General features: G+C 39.8%; 1 protein-coding gene across 2 annotated transcripts in view; it reads right to left on the bottom strand.

Annotated features, from left to right (window-relative positions):
- Positions 1-2223: 2223 nt before the first annotated feature.
- Positions 2224-24756, bottom strand: part of LOC126170733 (probable ATP-dependent RNA helicase DHX34) — a 220975-nt gene continuing 198442 nt past the window's right edge. For both annotated transcript variants that reach the window (XM_049920748.1, XM_049920749.1), the window contains exon 19: positions 2224-2519. In XM_049920748.1, the coding sequence (XP_049776705.1) occupies positions 2392-2519 (128 nt within the window). In that variant the 3' untranslated portion in view covers positions 2224-2391. The remainder of the gene's footprint in view (positions 2520-24756) is intronic.

The following is a 24756-nucleotide window of genomic DNA, read 5'->3' as shown; positions in this document are numbered from 1 at the left end:
GGGTTATTAGTACACAGCCCCCAAGTGTCCAGCTGGCACTGTCCCCTCATGTTCTGGATATTATTATTTCAGGGCCTTCGCCCTTAAACAGCTTGTATTCATCTTGAATACTGAACACTATCCATTCCTTTACAGTAAATCCTATGTGCATCATCATTGTCATGCTCACCAAGGATCTTGTGCTCCCACATCAGGGGACCATAACTGTTCTCTAGCCACACATTCACAGAGGGGAAAAGGATAAAAAGACAGGACATTGTGGGACACACTTTATCTGGATCCTCTGTGGAGCCCTGCATGACTTGCAAGACCCTGCCAGGAGTTACTTTTCAGAAAAAATCAGTGTAGCATTTGTTACAACTATTTTCTAGATTCTCGCCACTTTAAGATATTGCTTCTAGATAAATGTTTGTTTAGTTTAACAGTCACTACAGATCCCAGATTGTGGGTTATTTGGCACTGACTGATGGTTTTATTGAGCTCCTCCCAAACTGAAGAGTTCCTATCTGCTATGATGGTAACTGGCTGGGGAGTTATGTGTATTTGTTCTTGTTGAACACCCAATGCTTTCATTTTTGTTACAAAGTTTTTGTAACAGTCCTGGAATGTAATTTCTTCAAATCCTTGCTTTTTGAATTAGGGATCTGTAGATGTCTGAGAAATCAATTCACTGTTGGAGATAATTCCAAGCTGACATTTTTAATTTTTGTCTTTAAAAGCTCTTACATGTCTTGACAAGATTCAATTTTTGGCAGTGAAGCTGTTATCTCTGGGGCATCTGTTTAGTTAACTCCTTCAAAAATTTCAAAATAGGTATCACCTATTGCATTAGTTCCCAGTCTGCATCTTTTTAGTTCAAAGTGATTGACTTTCTCTATGAAATAGCAAGGAAAGAAATTAGGGAATTATTTTTAAAAATAAATTCTTGCAACATGTCACAACTATGTTCAGTCTGTTAGGACACCCCATTTGAGTTCATTTTTTTTTTTTTATTAAATTACCTTGCATTTAAGAAAGTTTGCTTAAGGCTCTTGCAAGTCAGCTCCTTGCAGCTCGCACTCTTCCAAGTGAGATGCTGGGTGTTCCCTGCTCCATCACTCACAGTGAACTGTCTAGAGAGTTGGCATGGCAGCCTCTGAAGATCGCAACTTGTTTGTCTCACACGATTTCTGATAACATATTCTGCATGCAGTGCTCCATGAAAGGAGAAAAAGTAAAAGAAATACTGCACTCAACAATTTGGTCAAAACTGTGTAACTGTTCACTGGGCTTTTGCAATATGATATCTTCTTTTCAAATTACGAGTGGAAATATATTGTGCAAATATGTTTTCTATGTTATGGAGTATTTTGAAATACTGATCTTTTTTCACTTTGTAATCTTTTGATAGCTGAAAATAAATGCACTTAGTAATAGCAGATTATTGTGCAGTTTGGAAACCATTTCTTACCGTTATGTTCTATACCTTAGCAAGTAATTAAACATGCTTCATGGGACATTGTTGCAGCAGGTTGCCTAAAATCTTCGTTCTGTTCACTGATGCACTAATCAGATATTTCGAAATGGACATGTCACCACTCAGTCTTTTTTTAAAATAAAAGTTACTTATAAGACATAGAAGAAACAACTAGGAAGTTATTGTACACGCAGATTTCATTAGTGATTCCATCTCTGATAATCCTGATTGGGAGAATTTAAATTTACTGATATCCAGTTTTGGTTTGTTCCATGCAGTAACATTTCCAGTCCTGAAATTAAACATATGAAGCACTTGCTGAAACAGTTACATATGTTTTGCCTTATATTACTTCATTAGACACTGTTGTATTTGTAACTCGAAAATAATACTGAGAGAAAGTTGTTCCTGTGAAGTTCTACAGACTGTTACTGATCTGGTACCTACAGTGCTATCACTGTGGTGGTAAGTACAGCCATCAGATAGTACTTTTAGCTTAAAAACATTTCCTCTAGGCTACAGTATTTCCCCACAGAAGATAATAAGAACGGCTAATTGTTCTAATGTAGATTACATGAAATAAGAGTTGTTAAAAACTGCAGGAAAAGAGGAAACAGGAAGATTATTTGTCATTCTGTGCAATTAGAATCACAAAAATTGTTCTAGAAAAAAGTGACCACTTTATCCACCGCTGGTAACGGTTTTATTTCCAAATGAAATAAACCCTCTTCATAAATGTTAGTATAATGAAACACGGTACTGCTCTGTACACTTTATTTCTAACAGTATCAGTTTCACACGTTAATTGCAAAAATTGTACATGAATACAATGACTGAAAAAACATTCAATCTGTCATTTATGACATTATTTGCAGTGGGATTATTGTTACCTTTATTATAATATTTCAAGATTACTGCTTATGGCATATAAACTATCAGTCTTTCTTCTGGTGATGCTTTTTGTGTCGCAGAATTTCAGTTGGTGTCAAATTTAAAGTTTTTTGACATATATTACAGTAATACCCTTCAGATCCACTTGGCTGATTAGTATCTTCACTAGTTTCTGCAAAATAGAATTGTATATGTCAATACAAATGCAATTTATGATGTGATAGTATGTGAATATATCAAAGTTACATGGTTACTGTTGTAAAATAATCAAGTACACAATAAACTCACTGTTTGCAAAGCACAGAGGTTTAGTTTGCTGGCCGACTAAGCTGAAAGGAATCAGCACCTGATGGTGTACCAAGAAGCCGGAAAGATGTGTAGACTTGAAACTAATGGGAGCTGACTACTGACGGCAAAAATTTTGTAGCTTCGCAAAGCATGATATTGTGTTTCAATGGAGAAGTCTACTATGATTTGATTGTCTTTCAGAAATATTTATTCAACTGACAAAGTCAGTTATTGCAGTTTATTACAGGTTTCTGGTGTCTCAGCAACTGCCTTTGGATCATAATAATAAAAATGCCATGGTGGTATATTACGAATTTATTGGATGTTCAGATAAATTTAGTGTTCAGTTTTGTAATCACATGTATTTAAACACATAATAATTTGTTAATATACAGCCATGGCAGTAATATGATCCCAAGACGTTTGCCGTGAAAACCATAATCAGTAACACGAGTGTGATAACTAATTTTGTCGGCTGAATAAACCTTTTTAATATGATCTTACAGCTATTTATTCATTCACTGTGTATATGCCACTCATATATTACATCTTTTGCTCTTCATGGCAACAGTATTACACAAATCTATCATCTCTAAATTCAAAGAGTAGGTTCACTCTATTATCAACTGTCCCTCTATAACATTGTTTTGCAGCTTCATAGTACAAAATTTATACTTTATATTCAGTTCTAACAAATAAACTGCAGGATTTGAATATTCAACTGATATATGATTTCCTTCTTAATGTCTTAAACCTATCTAATGACCAACGGGAATGTTAAGTCACAACATTACAAAAGAAAAAGTATATCATTGACAAACAGTACCAATCCCAGAATATAATCAATTGAGAACTGAAAATCACTTGGATATCCCTGTTGTTTATCCTGTCTATGGTGCCCTACAACTGCTGTATTGGTATAAAGGAATGAATCTGCAAATGCTGTTTCTATATATAGAAGATGTGCAAGAAAATCTTTTGAATATATTACCTTAACAAATATGAAGAAAAGATCTTAACTGTTTTAAACAGAATAGCTTTCATGAGTACTACTCTGATGGTGAAAACTCCCAGCAGTAATGTATTTGGATAACTGACCATGTCATGGAAAATTACAAGGATACATAATGGCTGGCCAGTGTTTACCCTCAGGTAGTGAAATTACAATTCTGCCACAGGCAAATTTAAGAACAGAGGAAACTGTTTCCAGCTTTTGGCACTATTAGTTCCTTTCTCAATGTTGGATGGGAAGAGCCAAATGGTCCATGCAGTGTAGCAGGTACTCAGGTCCTTGTGTCACACTGTAGATCATGCTCACCAGCTGAGCAGCAGGCGCCCCCAAGACAGCTTTGTCCTTCAGTCATTTCTGGACTGATGTTGGTGCAGTGCTTACCAAAGTAGCATCTTTGACCTCCTACTGCCTCTGATACCTCCCCCTTACTCTTCGTCTCCACTTGTCTTCATGACAAGTGGATCGCTCTCAATGGAGGGGGGGGGGGTCTCAATGAGCTGCCTCTCCTTCCTAAAATACCCCTCTTTCATAACTGAGAAAGGGACCAACAATTCCAAAACCTAATTTTAAAATTGTCTATTGGCAGCACTGGAATTTCAGCATCTGAAGCCAGCCACTGTAATTTAACAGCTGTCTCAAGTAAGTTCTCCTTTTTATACAGTTTTTGTGGAAGACATAGATTCGGTCTTTGAATATTTTGCTAGAAAAAGTTCTTAAGTTATCAGTAACTTCTGATGTTGCCAGCAAATTTTTTCATTTATCTTTTTATATGAAATAATTTCTTCTTCAAAAGTGTAAGCACAACAAAATACAAGCAATGGATGATTACTGATGGATACTACTTCTTGCAGAATTATTAGTTTATCATGAATATAAAAGGTTATGGCAAACAAATAGAAACTGAATTGTCAAACTTAATTCATAGAAATGCATTTTTAGAGTGAAGGAATTAAATGATAATAAGTCGCATAATATATATATATATATATATATATATATATATATATATATATAAAATAGAGGGAAACATTCCACGTGGGAAAAATATATTTAAAAAGAAAGATGATGAGACTTACCAAACAAAAGCGCTGGCAGGTCGATAGACACACAAACAAACACAAACATACACACAAAATTCCAGCTTTCGCAACCAACGGTTGCCTCGTCAGGAAAGAAGGAAGGAGAAGGAAAGACAAAAGGATATGGGTTTTAAGGGAGAGGGTAAGGAGTCATTCCAATCCCGGGAGCGGAAAGACTTACCTTAGGGGGAAAAAAGGACAGGTATACACTCGCACACACACACACATATCCATCCGCATATACACAGACATGTCTGCTTGTGTCTGTGTATATGCGGATGGATATGTGTGTGTGTGTGCGAGTGTATACCTGTCCTTTTTTCCCCCTAAGGTAAGTCTTTCCGCTCCCGGGATTGGAATGACTCCTTACCCTCTCCCTTAAAACCCATATCCTTTTGTCTTTCCATCTCCTTCCCTCTTTCCTGACGAGGCAACCGTTGGTTGCGAAAGCTAGAATTTTGTGTGTATGTTTGTGTTTGTTTGTGTGTCTATCGACCTGCCAGCGCTTTTGTTTGGTAAGTCTCATCATCTTTCTTTTTATATATATATATATATATATATATATATATATATATATATATATATATATATAATAGAGGGAAACATTCCACGTGGGAATCATCAATCATATATATATACATTTTCCCCATAAGGTAAGTCTTTCCGCTCCCGGGACTGGAATGACTCCTTACCCTCTCCCTTAAAACCCACGTCCTTTCGTCTTTCCCTCTCCTTCCCTCTTTCCTGATGAGGCAACAGTTTGTTGCGAAAGCTTGAATTTTGTGTGTATGTTTGTGTGTCTGTCGACCTGCCAGCACTTTCATTTGGTAAGTCACATCATCTTTGTTTTTAGATATATATATATATATTAATAGAGGGAATCATTCCACGTGGGAAAAATATATCTAAAAAGAAAGATGATGAGACTTACCAAACAAAAGCGCTGGCAGGTCGATAGACACACAAACAAACACAAACATACACACAAAATTCAAGCTTTCGCAACCAATGGTTGCCTCATCAGGGAAGAGGTAAGGAGAGGGAAAGACGAAAGGATTTGGGTTTTAAGGGAGAGGGTAAGGAGTCATTCCAATCCCGGGAGTGGAAAGACTTACCTTAGGGGGAAAAAAGGACAGGTATACACTCACGCACACACACACATATCCATCCGCATATACACAGACACAAGCAGCCTTTACAAATGTCTATATATATATATATATATATATATATATATCTAAAAACAAAGATGATGTGACTTACCAAATGAAAGTGCTGGCAGGTCGACAGACACACAAACATACACACACAATTCAAGCTTTCGCAACAAACTGTTGCCTCATCAGGAAAGAGGGAAGGAGAGGGAAAGACGAAAGGACGTGGGTTTTAAGGGAGAGGGTAAGGAGTCATTCCATTAAATGATAATGTGATTACAAAACTGGTAGTATTAAAGTTCATTATTTTAATATCAGTTAAAAAAAATAAACATATTTAATAACAAATGTTAAAACAGGATATTTAAACCTAAAACAAGACAAGTTTTTTCCCTTTTGATAACCCTTAAAAATCCTCTTTATTTATTAGTCAGCAAATGTTGACAGTTGTAAACTGCTGGTCCACTTTGTTGGAATGTGTAACTTATTGTAATATTCTTGTCCACTATTATTATACTTAAAATCTGAATCACTACACATCGTGAGTGCATGCCACAAATGTTTCTCAATTTGATTTCACAGATAACAAGAGACCTCTATAGTAAGACTCTTTGTCCTGAGCACCAGTCCATGTTTTCATCCCACGAGAACTGTGTCCAACATGCCAAAGAAGTGTGGCCACTTAGCATTTCACAGCTGTAACATATACGCACGATAACCTATGTGCCACAGAGGTAAGACAGATAATGAACCCTACTGTGATCACATGGATATGGTTATAATGAAATTTTAAATAGCTACAGCATTTTATACTTTCGAGATTCACATCAATTTAGTAATTATACAAAGATTTCATATTACATACACACATGATTTGGTATACACATATGCAGTATGTAATTATCCATATATTTCTATTGTAAATAAAATAGAAACAAACATTCCACATGGGAAAAATATATTAAAAACAAAGATTCCATGACTTACCAAATGGGAAAGTGCTGGTAGATAGACACAATAAAAAAACACACAAACACACACAAAATTTCAAGCTTTCGCAACCAACGCTTGCTTCGTCAGGAAAGAGCGAAGGAGAGGGAAAGACTAAAGGATGTGGGTTTTAAGGGAGAGGGTAAGGAGTCATTCCAATCCCGGGAGCGGAAAGACTTACCTTAGGGGGAAAAAGGACAGGTATACACTCGCGCGCACACACACACACATCCATCCACACATATACAGACACTAGCAGACATATTTAAAGGTAAAGAGTTTGGGCAGAGATGTCAGTCGAGGCGGAAGTGCAAAGGCAAAGATGTTGTTGAATGACAGGTGAGGTATGAGTGGCGGCAACTTGAAATTAGCGGAGATTGAGGCCTGGTGGATAACGGGAAGAGAGGATATATTGAAGGGCAAGTTCCCATCTCCGGAGTTTGGATAGGTTGGTGTTAGTGGGAAGTATCCAGATAACCCGGATGGTGTAACACTGTGCTAAGATGTGCTGGCCGTGTACCAAGGCATGTTTAGCCACAGGGTGATCCTCATTACCAACAAACACTGCCTGTGTCCATTCATGCGAATGGACAGTTTGTTGTAGGCAGGATAAAATGTATGGTAGATTACGGAAAAAAGGGAAGATGAATACAAAGTGAAACTACTTGTACAAACAAAAAGAGAAAGTAAGGTGACAGAAAAGATTTCGAAATGCAACAGTGACAATAACAAATGTAATTATTGGGTTCAAATTAATGATATAAATAAAATAGAAACATTCCACATGGGAAAAATATATTAAAAACAGAGATTCCGTGACTAAAGTCCCTCAAGGCCTCAATCTCCGCTAATTTCAAGCTGCCGCCACTCATACCTCACCTGTCATTCAACAACACCTTTGCTCTGCACTTCCGTCTCGACTGACATCTCTGCCCAAACTCTTTGCCTTTAAATATGTCTACTTGTGTCTGTATATGTGTGGATGGATATGTGTGTGTGTGCGAGTGTATACCTGTCCTTTTTTCCACCTAAGGTAAGTCTTTCTGCTCCCGGGATTGGAATGACTCCTTACCCTCTCCCTTAAAACCCACATCCTTTAGTCTTTCCCTCTCCTTCCCTTTTTCCTGACGAAGCAACCCTTGGTTGCGAAAGCTTGAAATTTTGTGTGTGTGTTTGTGTGTTTTTTTATTGTGTCTATCTACCAGCGCTTTCCCGTCTGGTAAGTCATGGAATCTTGGTTTTTAATATATTTCTATTGTAATATATACAATACACTGTTATGTTACATACATCAATATGTATACACTTATTTGTTTGTCCTCTGTATCAGATGCCACTGATGATGGGCTACATGCCTGAATACTGGTCTGGCAATTAAATACTTATAAAAATGCTGCTCATGGTATACAGCACAATGACTTTTATCAAATATAAACAATCTGTAGAGCACCTCACATACAAGATTTTATGTGACACTGTTTCTCGTGTTTCCTATGAGTATATTTTGCCTAGAAATTAAATATTACAACTGATTTCAGACAAAGCATTTTATAGTTCAGATCATAACACTACTGTGAAAAGGCTATAATGAAAGACAATGAAATGTAATTTACTTTTATTCTCTCAAGCAAGAGAGCAGAATGAAATGAAGGAAAAGAGGGAAGTAACATCCCAGCCAAATTCTACCATCTATTCTCTGCCTTATATTAGCAGCCAGTTAGCTTTGGACTCAAGTCACTATAATTTACTAACCAGGTTCTTTCACGTGGTAAATATGTGACAGTTGTCAAATAGTTGCTGACGATGAGAGATTTATTAAGTACTGAGGGGATCAAATGGGGACACTGTCAATGATAGTGAAAGTGTTGTATTAAAGGAAGGCACGCCAAACAGGTGTCATATTAAACAATGGCACATCAAAATAAGTTGGATTGCTAGCAATAGTTAAGATACAGCATATCAAATTAATTAAACAACAATCTCTCACAACTTCAGACATCCATCCTCTGCTAGATCCCATTCAATGCCGAATTTACATTGGTGGCAGTGGGCTGTGTATGAGGGTGGTTTGATAATGGAACATCTCTGGTGTGCCTTCATGTTTCGTAAGCTTGACCATTCCAAGGATCGCTTAAAGAATTTCAACAATGTATATCAAACAGTTTATTGTTGACAGCCACCTGAATTGGTCAGTGTGTCGACTGTACTTGAAAGTAGAGAAAAACAAATGTCATGTTCTTACTAAACATTTTTATTTGATAGGTTCGATTGCTGCACAAATTAAAACAGAATTGGATGAAGTTCATGAAGACTCTGCACCATCACTGAAGACCATTTACTTTTGGATTAACAAATTTAAATGTGGTTGGAGAAGCGCTGTAGATGAAGCACTCGCACTGGCCATCCAATTAAGATCACCATAAAGGAAGCCATTGATAAAATCCATGATGCGGTAATGCAAGACTGCCATAGAGTTGATGAGGTTGCTGAGACTGTAGGCATCTGAACTGTACAGAGAATTGTCTATGAAGGACCTCTGTGCGAGGTGGGTGACGCAATTGCTCACAGTTGATCAAAAGTGCATCTAGCACAACATTTCAGCACAATGTCTGGCAATGTTTAGTTGCACTCTGCTATGCTTTTGTCCCAGTTTGTGACTGTTGTGAAACTCGGATCCATCGTTATACGCCAGAGTCAAAATGGCACTCGAAACAATGGACAAAGCCTGGTGAAAGTGTGCCAAAGAATGCAAAGACCATTTTGTGTGCTGATAAGGTGATGACAACTGTTTTTTGGGATTCCCAAGTAATAATCCATAAAGATTACTTAGAAAAAGTCGGAATCATAACTGGAACCTATTCTACTTCATTGTTGGAGCGTTGGAAACTTGCGGTGGCAGAAAAATGGCCAAGGCTGGCATCAAAAAGTGCTCTTTCACTAGCATAATGCCCAACCTTATACATCAGCAATAACAGTGGCAAAAATGCATGCATGGGGCTTTGAATTGTTTTTCATCTATTCTACTCATGAGACTTAACCTTAAGCGACTTACCTGTGTTCCCTAACTTGAAACTTTGTCTTGCTGGGAGGAAATTTTCATCGAATGAGAAAGTCAATCAATGAGTATTTTCCCCAATGGAATGAAAAAGGTGGAGGATTGCTGGACCAAGTGTATATCCATCAAAGAAGGCTATGTTGAGAAGTAAGGTGAGTTGTTTATGCAACAAACATTTTTTCTTGCTATTTACCAGACTTATCAAACCACGCTGTTAACTTGAATGAAGTGTGATGAATATGATGCGCAGTGCTCCACAGGTCGCTAGGTTCATAATTAACTTTTTTGTTATACTATCTGTCAAAGTTTTTACTTATTTCTAACATAGCAACAAAAATGTGTGCATGTTAATCAGGGTCAGGAAACTTAAAGGTTTGACAGCAAGAAGACTACTGAAACAAAATACATTACTTCAGTATTGCAGCAATAATGATGTAAATGATGAGAGAAGTTTATTTTGTGTGGTAATGACTGAGCTCCTCGGGTGACCTTATTTGGATTCAATTGTTGGTAACAGCCTTCTTAGTAACAGTGAAAAATTACAAAAATGTAATTTTGCTATGCAAGTACTTAAACTGTGCAATCCAAACACTCAGCTGAATTGGTATGTACATCTTTCTTGTGGCGGTGAAAGAAAAATTTCCTCTGAAAATTTCCTAAAATAGCATCATACAATTGATTTTTTTCCAAAAAGTGTATTGTATACAATTGTGAGCTATTTTCCAATCTTCAGAGGTGACTTTCCGAACACCTTTGTTGGAGAGTGCTTTGACTGCAGACAGAATAATTTTTTGATATTATTTCTAGGAATGTGAACTTAAATTGGGCCCAGATCAATTCTAATGGCTTGCAACAGCAGTGAAAAGGTGGCAGCCTAATAGCAGTATGCTCATTTGTTTTGCCAGTTCATCAGTTTCATATCTTGAGAACAACGGTTTATGGAGAGATATTAGTCCCATAAGCGCCACCTTTTTAAGATTCTCATTTATTTCAATGCTGTGATAGTGCAGCCAATCGATTATTTCATCCTTTTGCTTTGTCATGGTAGGCATCTTGTCAACTAAAGCAGAATCACTATGGGGATTATCAAGAGCAAAACTAATGGTGTTTATATATTTGGTATTGCCAAGATTAAGAACCACTTAATACATCAATCATGATCCATGTCTTCATGATAATCTTTTGTCTTTATTCAATAAAAAAGCTGAAGACAGTTCAGAAGTAAACCTTGTGAGGTACCTGCATCCAAGAGGATACATCAGCCATCCTTATTGGGAGGCACTGCCATAATTTCTTTAACTGTCATCCGTTCAGGCCTGCTTGAAAAAACAGCCACAATTTATCCACATTTCTTCAAGCCAAGCATCTTAACTGATGTCATGCTATGAATTTGTCTTAAAAATGAGCATGTCACCCAGCTATATCTTTTCTGTTCATCCACAGATTAAGGTCACACAAATTTCCATAATAAAGTCTTGGTTGAGCATATTTGTAAACAGCAATGTGGTAATGCCTTAACAAAACCTCCTTTCTTAATGATGGCCTGTAATTTGGTGATTTTCTGTGTGCCAGATGTTCCTTTCTGCAATTATAATCATAAACATACAAATGTATCACATGCTTGAGAAATGAATCTATCTTGGTAATCTGCTCGCCCATACAATGTTTTCCCCTGATTTTCCATCTTCCTGTCTTTTTTTTTCCCTACACATTTTGTTGATGGTTTTCACAACATTGCTTTTGTTTGCATTCAATGCTGTAGCAGTTATTTTGATCAACTTGGTAATGGAGAGAAGTCGGTCACTGTTAAACTTTCTTTGTTGAAGTAGGCATTTTGCCACTCGACAGCCTTGTACAGCAATATTTCACCCAATAGAGTCACATTCAAATTTTGCACTAACAAGCATTTCATGAACTTGCTTCTGACACTGTCTAATATTACACAACAAACAACAGAAGTAAAAGAATTTAAACATCACAACTGTATGACCTAAAAACAAACAAAATCTGAGAGCACAATGAATGATCCCAAAGGCTAGCAAGCTGTCTGAAACTGAAGCATAATGTAAGCGGCAAGGGTTGTAGTGGTGTGGATGAAGGTTTGACAACCATAAGCCGTTGCTGCAGATTCAGGCCTCCTGATATTGTACAAATGTGTGCAGTACCTCCCACGCAAGTCTTATCCCCACCACTTCCTTTGGAGTTGTCAATCCAAAAATAATTTTGAACAGGGTGCAATAACAGATATTGTCTATCATAGCCAGCAGAGATTGATGCTTCTCTGGACATGAGCTCGAATACTATATGTAAGAGGAGTCAGGGGAAAGATGGAGTGTACCTTGATTAAAAAAATAATTTTTATAAATATATAAAGCAAGATAAGTGGTTATTTACTTTACAGGATATTCTTGCTGCTGAATATATACTTCTCTCACTAAAAGGTGTACTGCTACCCAAGACAATTCATTAAGAAAACAATATTATATTGTATTCTCTTGTATGTTAACCGCGGGCCTAGAAATGACGGAGATGCTCTGTCGTCGCCGCAGTGGTCCACAATCCCACAATGACTACTGTAGTTCACTTCACCCCTCTGCTGCCCCACACTGAATCACATCACTCTTTCAGGGTTATTGTGTGGTTTGGCCTCCGGTGGACCCCTCCCCCCTCCTCCAGGGAACATTTCACACCAGAGAAGTGTAACCCCTATGTTTGTGTGGTAGAATAATGGTGGTGTACGTGTACATGGAGAACTTGTTTGTGCAGCAATCGCCGACATAGTGTAGCTGAGGTGGAATAAAGGAAACCAGCCCGCATTAGCCGAGGCAGATGGAAAACCGCCTAAAAACCATCCACAGACTGGCCGGCAAACTGGTCCCCAACACAAGTCTGCTGGGTGGATTTATGCTGGGGACCAGGCGCTCCTTCCTAATCCAGAAAGCCGCGCGTTAGACCACACGGCTAACCAGGTGGGCAAGACAACAGTAAGTGAAATTTGCAAAATAAACCAACACCCTAATTTTAGGCACCACAATGATAAACACTTTAAAAAGCAAAACCTGTTGAACTGAGCTTATTGATTATGTGAGCTAACATTCCAAAGATGTTCAGGCTCACATACAGTTCCTCTTCGTCAAAATGTCTTGGCTCAAACTCGTTTAGGGGTTGAACTGCAAGTGCTGCATTACACACCCTAAATTAGACAGTTTTGACCTTTTGGTTAAATTGTCTGGCTGATGGCAAGTTTGCAAAGTTGTATAAACATACGAAGTTAATATAACATATAACAACAGTAATAAGAATATCGGGAGCTATATTAACGACCTATAAATGACGTAGGCCACACACTTGTGATTTGGTTAGAATAATGTTTATTCAGAAAGCAAACTAATAGCAGAAGTGCTCTTATTTAGGATTACTATTACACTCGAGCTCATATCCATTTGACACAGTTCAATCACTCACAATCTCATCGCGAATTACAAGTCCAATACTCCACCTCGTTAACTACGCGAAAAGTTAGGGTTCACACCAGGCGTGCGGCTGCTCACTGCTCAGAGACTAAGTCCTGCGATACCACACAACATGAAATTTTCGAAGTCATTTCACTTCCTAGCTACCTAAACACTGACTGTCCACTTTCGCGGCTCCACCAGCACTGTCCCTCTGCCCGTCTCCGGCCGCATTTTCCCATGCACCGAACCTCCTCACTCAACTGACTACGGCAGTTCCTTTTCCTGAAGCTGTCCATCTGATTGGCTACAACTTATTCTACATTATTTTATGTTTAGAGGCCTTCAGGTCGACTGTGTATCTACCATTTATTGGGAATATTTCTTCACAGATAGGCAGAGTATTGAGAAAGTATCAAGTGAGAGTCATCTTTTGCCCTCCTTCCAAAATTTCATCACTGGTGGGATCCGTTAAAGACGACCTGGGCCTGCGTAAACCAGGTGTTTACAAAATTCTGTGTGAATGCGGCAAATCATATATAGGGCAAACAACACGAACTGTGGAACACCAACAGCATACTAGCCTTCTCCAACCCACCAAGTCCGCAATCGCCGAACATTGTATTTCCACAGACCATTCCATGAATTACAACGACACAAAAATTTTGGCGCATACATCAAACTTTTGGAGCTTGATTATCAATGAATCTGTGGAAATAAGATTGTATGACAATGAGACTCTCATCAATCGAGATAACGGTTATCAGCTAAACTCTGCTTGGAATCCTGTTATAGAGAAACTTCGTAGTCAACGTAGTTATCTTCATGAAGATGGAAATCGACCTGATACTGATACGCCAGGCTTCCACAGTGGAGGGCCCGAGGCACAGTGCACGGAGCCGTTATGAACGCGCATGCTGAGCAGCGCATGTGCAATGTCACCTCAATACGGCTTTAAATAGCGGAGCTCAGTGCGTACTCACCAGTACTACTACAGTGGCACTCATCTGAAGATGGCCAGAAGACTCTGCGCTGAAATATCATGGCAGGACATTACTGATATCCGGCAGTTCTCCCGTGTTTTTACTTAAATGACGTTCACTCGCAATTAGTTTAGCTATGTATTAACTCCATTTTAACTTGTTTTCTGTTAAACCCCAATTCCTTAACTATGGGCACTATAATAATAAGTGTGTGCAAGAGAAACATCCACATTTCGCTACACCTACACTGTGATTAGGATTTGCATTACAGGTGTAAGCCTGTAGGCTCTCGTGGCTGCTGTAATTGATTATGAAAGCATCTGTGTTGTTAGCCCATCTCACGTCCTTCCTCAGTCTACTTCACTGCTTGGTGATTCAATTCCTCCACTGGGATCTTGTTCAGCATTCAACAGTGTTTCTGGATATCTGAACACTGTCAAGAGACAGTTTCATGTTCAGTAGAAAAAAATGCAGAATTTGTTGTATGACCGCCGGTCATTGTGGCCGAGCGGTTCTAGGTGCTTCAGTCTGGAACTGCGCGACCGCTACAGTCGCAGGTTCAAATCCTGCCTTGGGCATGGATGTGTGTGATATTCCTTAGGTTAGTTAGGTTTAAGGAGTTCTAAGTTCTAGGGGACTGATGACCTCAGATGTTAAGGACATCATGGCATATTTCTGCTTCAGCCTCTCTAGTTTTATGAAGCTCCAACAGGTGTCGGTGCTATATATGGCCATCAAAATGGCATCTGTAACAGAGTTTATTCATGGATGCTTACAGAATATCTACATAGACCTAGCAGTGGACAAAAGCAGGGTGAGTTGTTGGGCAATGCATATGTCATTATCACAACAACTTCACACATACCTGTTCGATATCCTGCATGCCAGCAAGCCACCCACAACTGTGTCCTGCAATGCTGAAATGTGTAGACACTCTCATTTGAGATAATTGATGGGTCACAGTCAAACGTCTTGATGCTTAAATGTACATCTCTGTTGGTAGTGCTGACACATTCACCCCCAGTCATATACTCAAAGGTGTGTGCCTGCTGGTTTCCTCATTGCCTCACAGAAGTCCATAAAGAGCAATGAACCATCTGTGCAGAATTGCTTGAATATTATGAGGCTGATTGTGATACTTTTTTGTCAAACATCATCACAGGCAATGAAACATGAGTTCATCACTTTGAACCAGAAACAAAATGGCAATCCATGCTGTAGCGTCACACCACCTCTCCTCCGAAGAAATATTTTAAAAAAATGATTCAAATTGCTCTGAGCACTATGGGACTTAACTTCTTAGGTCATCAGTCCCCTACAACTTAGAACTACTTAAACCTAACTAACCTAAGGACATCACACACATCCATGCCCGAGGCAGGATTCGAACCTGCGACTGTAGCGGTCGTGCGGTTCCAGACTGTAGCGCTTAGAACAGCTTGGCCACCCCAGCCGGCGAAGAAATATTTCAAAGCTGCACTTTCAGTTGGTAAAGTCATAGTGACTCTTCTTGGACTCTAACGGTGTTATTATGTTTGATGTCCTCCCTCATGATGCAACAATCACCTCTGAAGTGTATTGTGCTATGCTCACGAAACTGAAGAAACGTCTGCATCTTGTTCGTTGCCACAAAAATGCAAATGAAATATCCTTCTCCATGACAGTGTAAGGATTCACACAAGTGAATGACACAAGAAGAGCTCATGAAACTTCTTTGGAATTATGTTCCTGATCCACTCTACAGCCCGATCTCGTACCTTCCAACTTCTATCTGCTTGGCCCAATGAAGGATGCACTCTATGGGAGCAGCACATGGATGATAGGGAGGTTATTGATGCAGCACAACATTGGTGCTAATGTCGTCCAGTAAAGTGGTATCATGCTTAGGCATACAGGCCCTCCCAGTAAGGTGGCAATGAACTAAGATTACATTGAAAACTTGAGTTTTGTAGCTAAAGTAGTGGGGAATAATATGATGTATTGAAATATCTAAATAAAACCAACTTGCATTCAGAAAAAGTGTTACATTACTTATTGAACATCCCTTGTATAAATGGCTGTTTTTGAGCACTCTTTTGGAGAGTGGAGTAACTGGGTAAAAATTGTTCAGTTGCTATTGGTGCACCATCATCATTGAGTAAATGCTGGAGCCAGATACTGACATAGAGAGGAATTCAGAATATTATTATTGTTGTTGTTGTTATACCACCTTGGTTGTTTCCTGATAAGGTTCCTTGTTTGTCATGACCGGGTATTTGATTCTGTGATAACAGGTAGGCAAGAAGACAGAAGCCTGTAGTTTTCATCTCCATTGAAATTATACACGATACGACATTTCAACTGCTTTACAGACTTTCCTTTTATAAATATTACTTTCCCTGAGAAGCATGTGTATATTCTTAAAATCCATAATCTGGTCACATTCTGCTTGGTGCTATTCTATCACTGATTTTACCTTTTGTCTTAATACTCTTTAACCCTTTCTTTTGGCCAATATGTACAAGGGCTATCCACAAAGTACATTATGTTTTGGAATTAAAAATGAATAAAGTATTGGAATTTTTTTATTATGTACAGATGAAAGCCACACTTAAATACTACTTTTCTACATAGTTGCCATTTAAATTAAGGCACTTATCGTAGCGATGGGCCAGCTTGGAAATTCCTTCGTTGTAAAATTCGGCCGCCTGCGCCTTCAACCGCGTAATGACTGTCTTTTGGGACAGAAAAGGTGTGACTTTTGTGGATTTCCTGGAAAAAGGCAATACAATAAACTCTCTAAGGTATTGCCAAACTCTGCACAACCTCAGAAGAGCAATACAAAACAAGTGCAGGGGAAAGTTGGGCTCAAAGATCTTGCTGATTCATGACAACGCTCGGGCCCACACGGCAAATGCCACTCGTGAAGTTCTTGAATCTTTTAAGTGGGAGTTGTTTCCTCATCCGCCGTACAGTCCCGACCTAGCACCGAGCGAATTCCACTTATTCCCAGCAATGAAGAAGTGGTTGGCTATGCAGCGTTTTGATGACGACGCACAGCTTCAAGAAGAGGTAACCACATGGTTGAAGGCGCAGGTGGCCAAATTTTACGACAAAGAAATTTCCAAGCTCATCCATCGCTACGATAAGTGCCTTAATTTAAATGGCAACTATGTAGAAAAGTAGCATTTAAGTGTGGCTTTCATCTGTATATAATAAAAAAAATTTCCAATACTTTATTTATTTTTAATTCCAAAACGTAATGTACTTTGTGGATAGCCCTCATACTTTGGCACAACAACATGTCACCTCATATACTCCTGCAATTTGGTTGTGGTAAGATACATCAATTGTAGTATAATCATTCCTTTTTTCCTACTAAGGTAAGTCTTTCCGCTCCCGGGATTGGAATGACTCCTTACCCTCTCCCCTAAAACCCAAATCCTTTCGTCTTTCCCTCTCCTTCCCTCTTTCCTGATGAGGCAACCGTTGGTTGTGAAAGCTAGAATTTTGTGTGTATGTTTGTGTGTGTATCGACGTGCCAGCGCTTTTGTTTGGTAAGTCAAATCATCTTTGCTATATATATATATAAAAAAACAAAGATGATGTGACTTACCAAATGAAAGTGCTGGCAGGTCGACAGACACACAAACGAACACTAACATACACACAAAATTCAAGCTTTCGCAACAAACTGTTGCCTCATCAGGAAAGAGGGAAGGAGAGGGAAAGACGAATGGAAGTGGGTTTTAAGGGAGAGGGTAAGGAGTCATTCCAGTCCCGGGAGTGGAAAGACTTACCTTAGGGGGAAAAAAATTAGGGGGAAAAAATTAATCCTACTCCCAACATCACCACTGCTGAAGCCCAGGCTATCCGTGATCTGAAGGCTGACTGGTCCATCGTCATTCTTCCGGTGGACAAGGGTTCCACGACCGTGGTACTTGATCGTCGGGAGTATGTTGCTGAGGGACTGCGTCAGCTTTCAGACAACACCACATACAAAGTTTGCCAAGGTAATCCCATTCCTGATGTCCAGGCAGAGCTTCAAGGAATCCTCAGAACGTTAGGCCCCCTACAAAACCTTTCACCTGACTCCATCAACCTCCTGACCCCACCGACACCCCGCACCCCTACCTTCTACCTTCTTCCTAAAATTCACAAACCCAATCATCCCGGCCGCCCCATTGTAGCTGGTTACCAAGCCCCCACGGAACGTATCTCTGCCTACGTAGATCAACACCTTCAACCCATTACATGCAGTCTCCCATCCTTCATCAAAGACACCGACCACTTTCTCGAACGCCTGGAATCCTTACCCAATCCGTTACCCCCAGAAACCATCCTTGTAACCATTGATGCCACTTCCTTATACACAAATATCCCGCACGTCCAGGGCCTCGCTGCGATGGAGCACTTCCTTTCACGCCGATCACCTGCCACCCTACCTAAAACCTCTTTCCTCATTACCTTAGCCAGCTTCATTCTGACCCACAACTTCTTCACTTTTGAAGACCAGACATACCAACAATTAAAGGGAACAGCCATGGGTACCAGGATGGCCCCTTCGTACGCCAACCTATTCATGGGTCGCTTAGAGGAAGCCTTCTTGGTTACCCAGGCCTGCCAACCCAAAGTTTGGTACAGATTTAGTGATGACATCTTCATGATCTGGACTCACAGTGAAGAAGAACTCCAGAATTTCCTCTCCAACCTCAACTCCTTTGGTTCCATCAGATTCACCTGGTCCTACTCCAAATCCCATGCCACTTTCCTTGATGTTGCCTCCACCTGTCCAATGGCCAGCTTCACACGTCCGTCCACATCAAACCCACCAACAAGCAACAGTACCTCCATTACGACAGCTGCCACCCATTCCACATCAAATGGTCCCTTCCCTACAGCCTAGGTCTTCGTGGCAAAAGAATCTGCTCCAGTCCGGAATCCCTGAAGCAGTACACCAACAACCTGACAACAGCTTTCGCATCCCGCAACTACCCTCCCGATCTGGTACAGAAGCAAATAACCAGAGCCACTTCCTCATCCTCTCAAACCCAGAAACTCCCACAGAAGAACCACAAAAGTGCCCCACTTGTGACAGGATACTTTCCGGGACTTGATCAGATTCTGAATGTGGCTCTCCAGCAGGGATACGACTTCCTCAAATCCTGCCCTGAAATGAGATCCATCCTTCATGAAATCCTCCACACTCCACCAAGAGTGTCTTTCCGCCGTCCACCTAACCTTCGTAACCTCTTAGTTCATCCCTATGAAATCCCCAAACCACCTTCCCCACCCTCTGGCTCCTACCCTTGTAACCGCCTCCGGTGTAAAACCTGTCCCATGCACCCTCCCACCACCATCTATTCCAGTCCTGTAACCCGGAAGGTGTACACGATCAAAGGCAGAGCCACGTGTGAAAGCACCCACGTTATCTACCAACTGACCTACCTACACTGTGAAGCATTCTATGTGGGAATGACCAGCAACAAACTGTCGATTCGCATGAATGGACACAGGCAGACAGTGTTTGTTGGTAATGAGGATCACCCTGTGGCTAAACATGCCCTGGTGCACGGCCAGCACATCTTGGCACAGTGTTACACCGTCCGGGTTATCTGGATACTTCCCACTAACACCAACCTATCCGAACTCCGGAGATGGGAACTTGCTCTTCAATATATCCTCTCTTCCCGTTATCCACCAGGCCTCAATCTCCGCTAATTTCAAGTTGCCGCCACTCATACCTCACCTGTCATTCAACAACATCTTTGCCTCTGCACTTCTGCCTCGACTGACATCTCTGCCCAAACTCTTTGTCTTTAAATATGTCTGCTTGTGTCTGTATATGTGTGGATGGATATGTGTGTGTGTGCGAGTGTATACCCGTCCTTTTTTCCCCCTAAGGTAAGTCTTTCCGCTCCCGGGACTGGAATGACTCCTTACCCTCTCCCTTAAAACCCACATCCTTTCGTCTTTCCCTCTCCTTCCCTCTTTCCTGATGAGGCAACAGTTTGTTGCGAAAGCTTGAATTTTGTGTGTATGTTTGTGTTCGTTTGTGTGTCTGTCGACCTGCCAGCACTTTCATTTGGTAAGTCACATCATCTTTGTTTTTAGGTATATTTTTGGAATGTTTCCTTCTATTATACGTGGGAAAAATATATCTAAAAAGAAAGATGATGAGACTTACCAAACAAAAGCGCTGGCAGGTCGATAGACACACAAACAAACACAACCATACACACAAAATTCTAGCTTTTGCAACCAACGGTTGCCTCGTCAGGAAAGAGGGAAGGAGAGGGAAAGACGAAAGGATGTGGGTTTTAAGGGAGAGGGTGAGGAGTCATTCCAATCCCGGGAGTGGAAAGACTTACCTTAGGGGGAAAAAAAGGACAGGTATACACTAGCGCGCGCGCGCGCGCGCACACACACACACACACACACACACACACACACACACACATATAAAATTCAATAGTATCAGATTAGGCCTAAGACTTGAGAAATTACAGGAAAACATTGATATATGCTTTTCAGCTGCAGAGGACATACTGGAAGGCAAAATTAAAATTATACCTGTGCTGCAAATACCAATCAGACTTGTGAACACCAAAATGTAATAATAAGGTATATACTTATTCTTCATGTTGATATTTCTAGCTATACTTATGGTAATGTAAACAATATAATCTCAAAAATTTGTAAATATCATAATGCATAAATTCTTTGTAGATTGTTCAACAGATAATAAATAAAATCCACTGAACATGAAGAAACTTCTCTGAAACATGTATGTGTACTAAAACAAGAAAAAATATGTTTGCTCAAGGCAAAACCAAATTTTCTTATTATGTGTTGTGTTGATTGAAAAATTTTTTCCTTAAGCCATTCTTCTGAAGGACTCTGTCTCTGCGTTCGATTGCTGTAGACACAAACAGTAACCTTGCAGAATGTGCAGGAGGTTCCTCATTCTTCTTGTTTACATTACTACTACTACTACTACTACTACTACTACTATTATTACCACCACTTCAATTCATTTTCCTCTTTATGGAGAGGTCATCATAGCCATCGGTTGTCAATGTTTCCCTAAGGAAATCTAGCTCTGATCACAAACTCTTACAGTCACTGGTGAGGAATGCACACGAAGATGGTGTGTTCAGAGCAGCTAGCTTCTGGGTTGGGTAGTGGCGTGAAGCAATGTCTAGATACTAGTCTGTGTTGGTAGATTTCCTATAGAAACTGTGCCTTAGAGTATTATTATGTCTTCTGTAGATTAACATATCTAAAAAAAGGAGACCTATCTCATTCTCTGTCTCCACAGTGAAGCTGATTTTCAGATTAGCATTGTTCAAGAAATTGTAGAATTTATGTAGCTCTTCTTTGTTTGGTGACTATACAAGAAACGTGGCACCCACATATTGGAGCCAGCAAGGTGGTTTCAGTTCTGCATTATGTAATGCTTTTCATTTGAAATGCATGCTATTATAAAAGTATACAATAGGGAGTCGAAAAGTTTCTAGCCTAACAAATAAAGAATAGAATGGCAGATATTTCATAATATCAATTTATTGTTCAATATAATAACCGTGTACACTAATACACTTGCAAGCATCCTCAGATAACTTCTGCAAACCATTCAAATAAAAGGTCTTTGATATCAAGCCCAACTAACCATTCACAGCATCAATCATTGCAGCATCATTGTCAAATCGTCATCATTTGACATCTTTTTTTAAGTTTGGAACAAGAAAAAAGCCTGATGGAGCCAAATATGGAGAATATGGTGGATGACGTAACAATCTGAACCCGCAGTCATGCAGAGTTTCCAGTGTTACAAGGGCTTTGTGTGCTGGTGCGTTGTCCTGATGCAAAAGAATTCTGTGCGCCAATTTTCCGCGCCTTTTTTTTCTTTATCTCTTCTCTCAAACGGCGCAGGAAGATGCAATAGTATAATGCATTGATAGTTACACCCTTTTGCAAGTAATCCACCATAATTACCCGTATGCATCCCAGAAGACTGATGCCATCACCTTACCGTTGATTTTTACACCCGGAATTTTTTTGGGGTAGGGGATGAAGGATGTTTCCATTGTTGTGACTGTTGTTTTGTTTCAGGATCCAGTGGTGAACCCACATTTCATGCATGGTCACGTACCTTGCAAGAATGCCACCTTCAGCCACTTCAAATTGGCAGACGATTTCTTCACAACACTGCGCATGGTCCCGTCTCTGATCTGCAGTCAAATCTTTTGGGAGCCACCGAGATGAAACTTTCCATATGCCCAAAATATTCACAACAATATCATGAGCATGCCCATGGGAAATTCCAAATGTTGTTTCAATTTGCTGCAATGTTATTTGATGATCCTGCAAAATCATACCATGAATTGGAGTCACTGTTTCATCAGTGGCAACAGTGACAGGCCTTCTTCTGCTCCTTGGCACACTTTCCACACTCGCTCTTCTGCGTTAGAAGTTGGACACCCAGTTTTTCACTGTTAGACAAGATGGAGCACTGTCCTTAAATGTATTTCGCATGTTCTCCACAATTTCCTTGGGCGTCATTCCCTTCAAATGAAGATATTCAATCACATCACTGTTCTTGATTCTCTCGTTATTTGTCATTTTCCTTACACTATGGTATATGATGCATTCTAGCGGCAAAATCAACAAAGCTGGAGCCGCAAAATTTGACTTGCTTACCCACAAAGGGTCACTATAAAAGTAGGTGATGTCGTTTGTGCGAGATATTACGGTAACTATCTCAGACTAGAAGCTTAGAAACTTTTAGACTGCCTCCCATATGCCATCTCCTCCTAAACCACTGGATCAATTTCAACCAAACTTGGTACATACATACATACTGTTCGGAAAGAATCACTGTAGGTGTAAGAACCATCTACCTCTCAGAGGGATGGGGTGAAAAAGTAGTGCAGCTCACAGTGCACAAATACCAGGGCTATCTTCATCCAGTATTTGAGAGTGAGAGCACTTAGTGACTGGCAGCCAACTTTACACATAATTTCAAATCTTTATGAGATTTTTCCTTGCTGACACCTGCCTCAAAACGATGATGAAATGAAAAGAGTTTACCACTTACAATACTTTCACTGTCATGCAGTAAAACTGCCACATCAGGCTAGACCTTTTAATTTATTCCTTCTTTACTTCTAACTCTATTTGCACACATTTCGCAGACAGTAGCCACATATACCACTGAATGTACTCACAAAATTATATCATTGTACAACACATAATTCAGAAGATATGATGTCATTAACACTGAGCCGCATGAAGACAAAACTGCAGTGCAAATTTCGGTAAAGATACAATTGAAATACGTGTACAAATATGTGTGAAATATGATGAAACATATGTGACATGTGCATATACAGGCATAACTGCAAGCGAAAAGCTTCTCTTAAAATCCTGGATTAATTTAAAACTAAATTGGTACACATATTACTTACCATTTGGAAAGAAATACTGTGTGATAAGAATCAGCAACCTACTGAGACACACACACACACACACACACACACACACACACAGAGAGAGAGAGAGAGAGAGAGAGAGAGAGAGAGGGGGGGGGGAGGGAGGGAGAGTGGGGGGGGGGATGGACAATGGACAGAGAGAGGGGGGAGGAAGCAGTAGACATAAAGACAGGGGGAAAGAGCAGATGGACAGAGAAAGGAAAAAGGAGGAAATGGACAGGCAAAGGGAGGACAGGGAATAAATATAAACCCAGGCAACAATGGGTTCTCAGCTAGTGCTTCATAACAAATTCAGCTGCTACAGGTGAGAAAAGTGAGCTCATTGTAACCCATCACACTGTTAATAAAATTGACCCTTATATTTAAAATAACTCAATCGCAAGCATAATTTGACCATGTTACATGTATTCCAATCTATGATGCATGTGTCTGACTGTCTCCACACTGTGGGAGTGTATGAAGTGACATGTGGTTGTGGCAAACTATATATTGGCAAAACAAGAAGAAAAGTAAAATGGTGCATTGGGAACTTAAACACCACACATTTGGGACAAAAATTAATCAGCAGTAATGGAGCACCAAAAACATGACCAGGTTTCTGATTTTCAGAAATAACTCAATGCCAACCAGAGAAAGTTATACTTATAGAAAGAAATCCTGTGAAACAGCTGAAATATCAAAGAATGCATGCGATTTCAGTAGAGATGGCAGCTACAGGTTACTTGTTGTCATGGAAAGAAACATCCACACACAGAGTCTGAAGCCAGGTTGTCTACCGAAGTTTCATAAAGAATGATGTTCACTGAGACCTATACTGAATGGGATTAATTCTTCAACTTATTTTTTTAGGTTTTTTTTTAGAAAATAAAACATGTTCTTGAAAAAATGAACTCCTTTCTGAAGGATTCAAAACCTTTTTGGAA

Source organism: Schistocerca cancellata, chromosome 1, assembly GCF_023864275.1.
Source record: "Schistocerca cancellata isolate TAMUIC-IGC-003103 chromosome 1, iqSchCanc2.1, whole genome shotgun sequence".
NCBI classification, from domain to species: Eukaryota; Metazoa; Arthropoda; class Insecta; order Orthoptera; family Acrididae; genus Schistocerca; species Schistocerca cancellata.
Note: the sequence above shows the minus strand (reverse complement) of the source record. Positions and strands in the feature narration are given on the sequence as shown.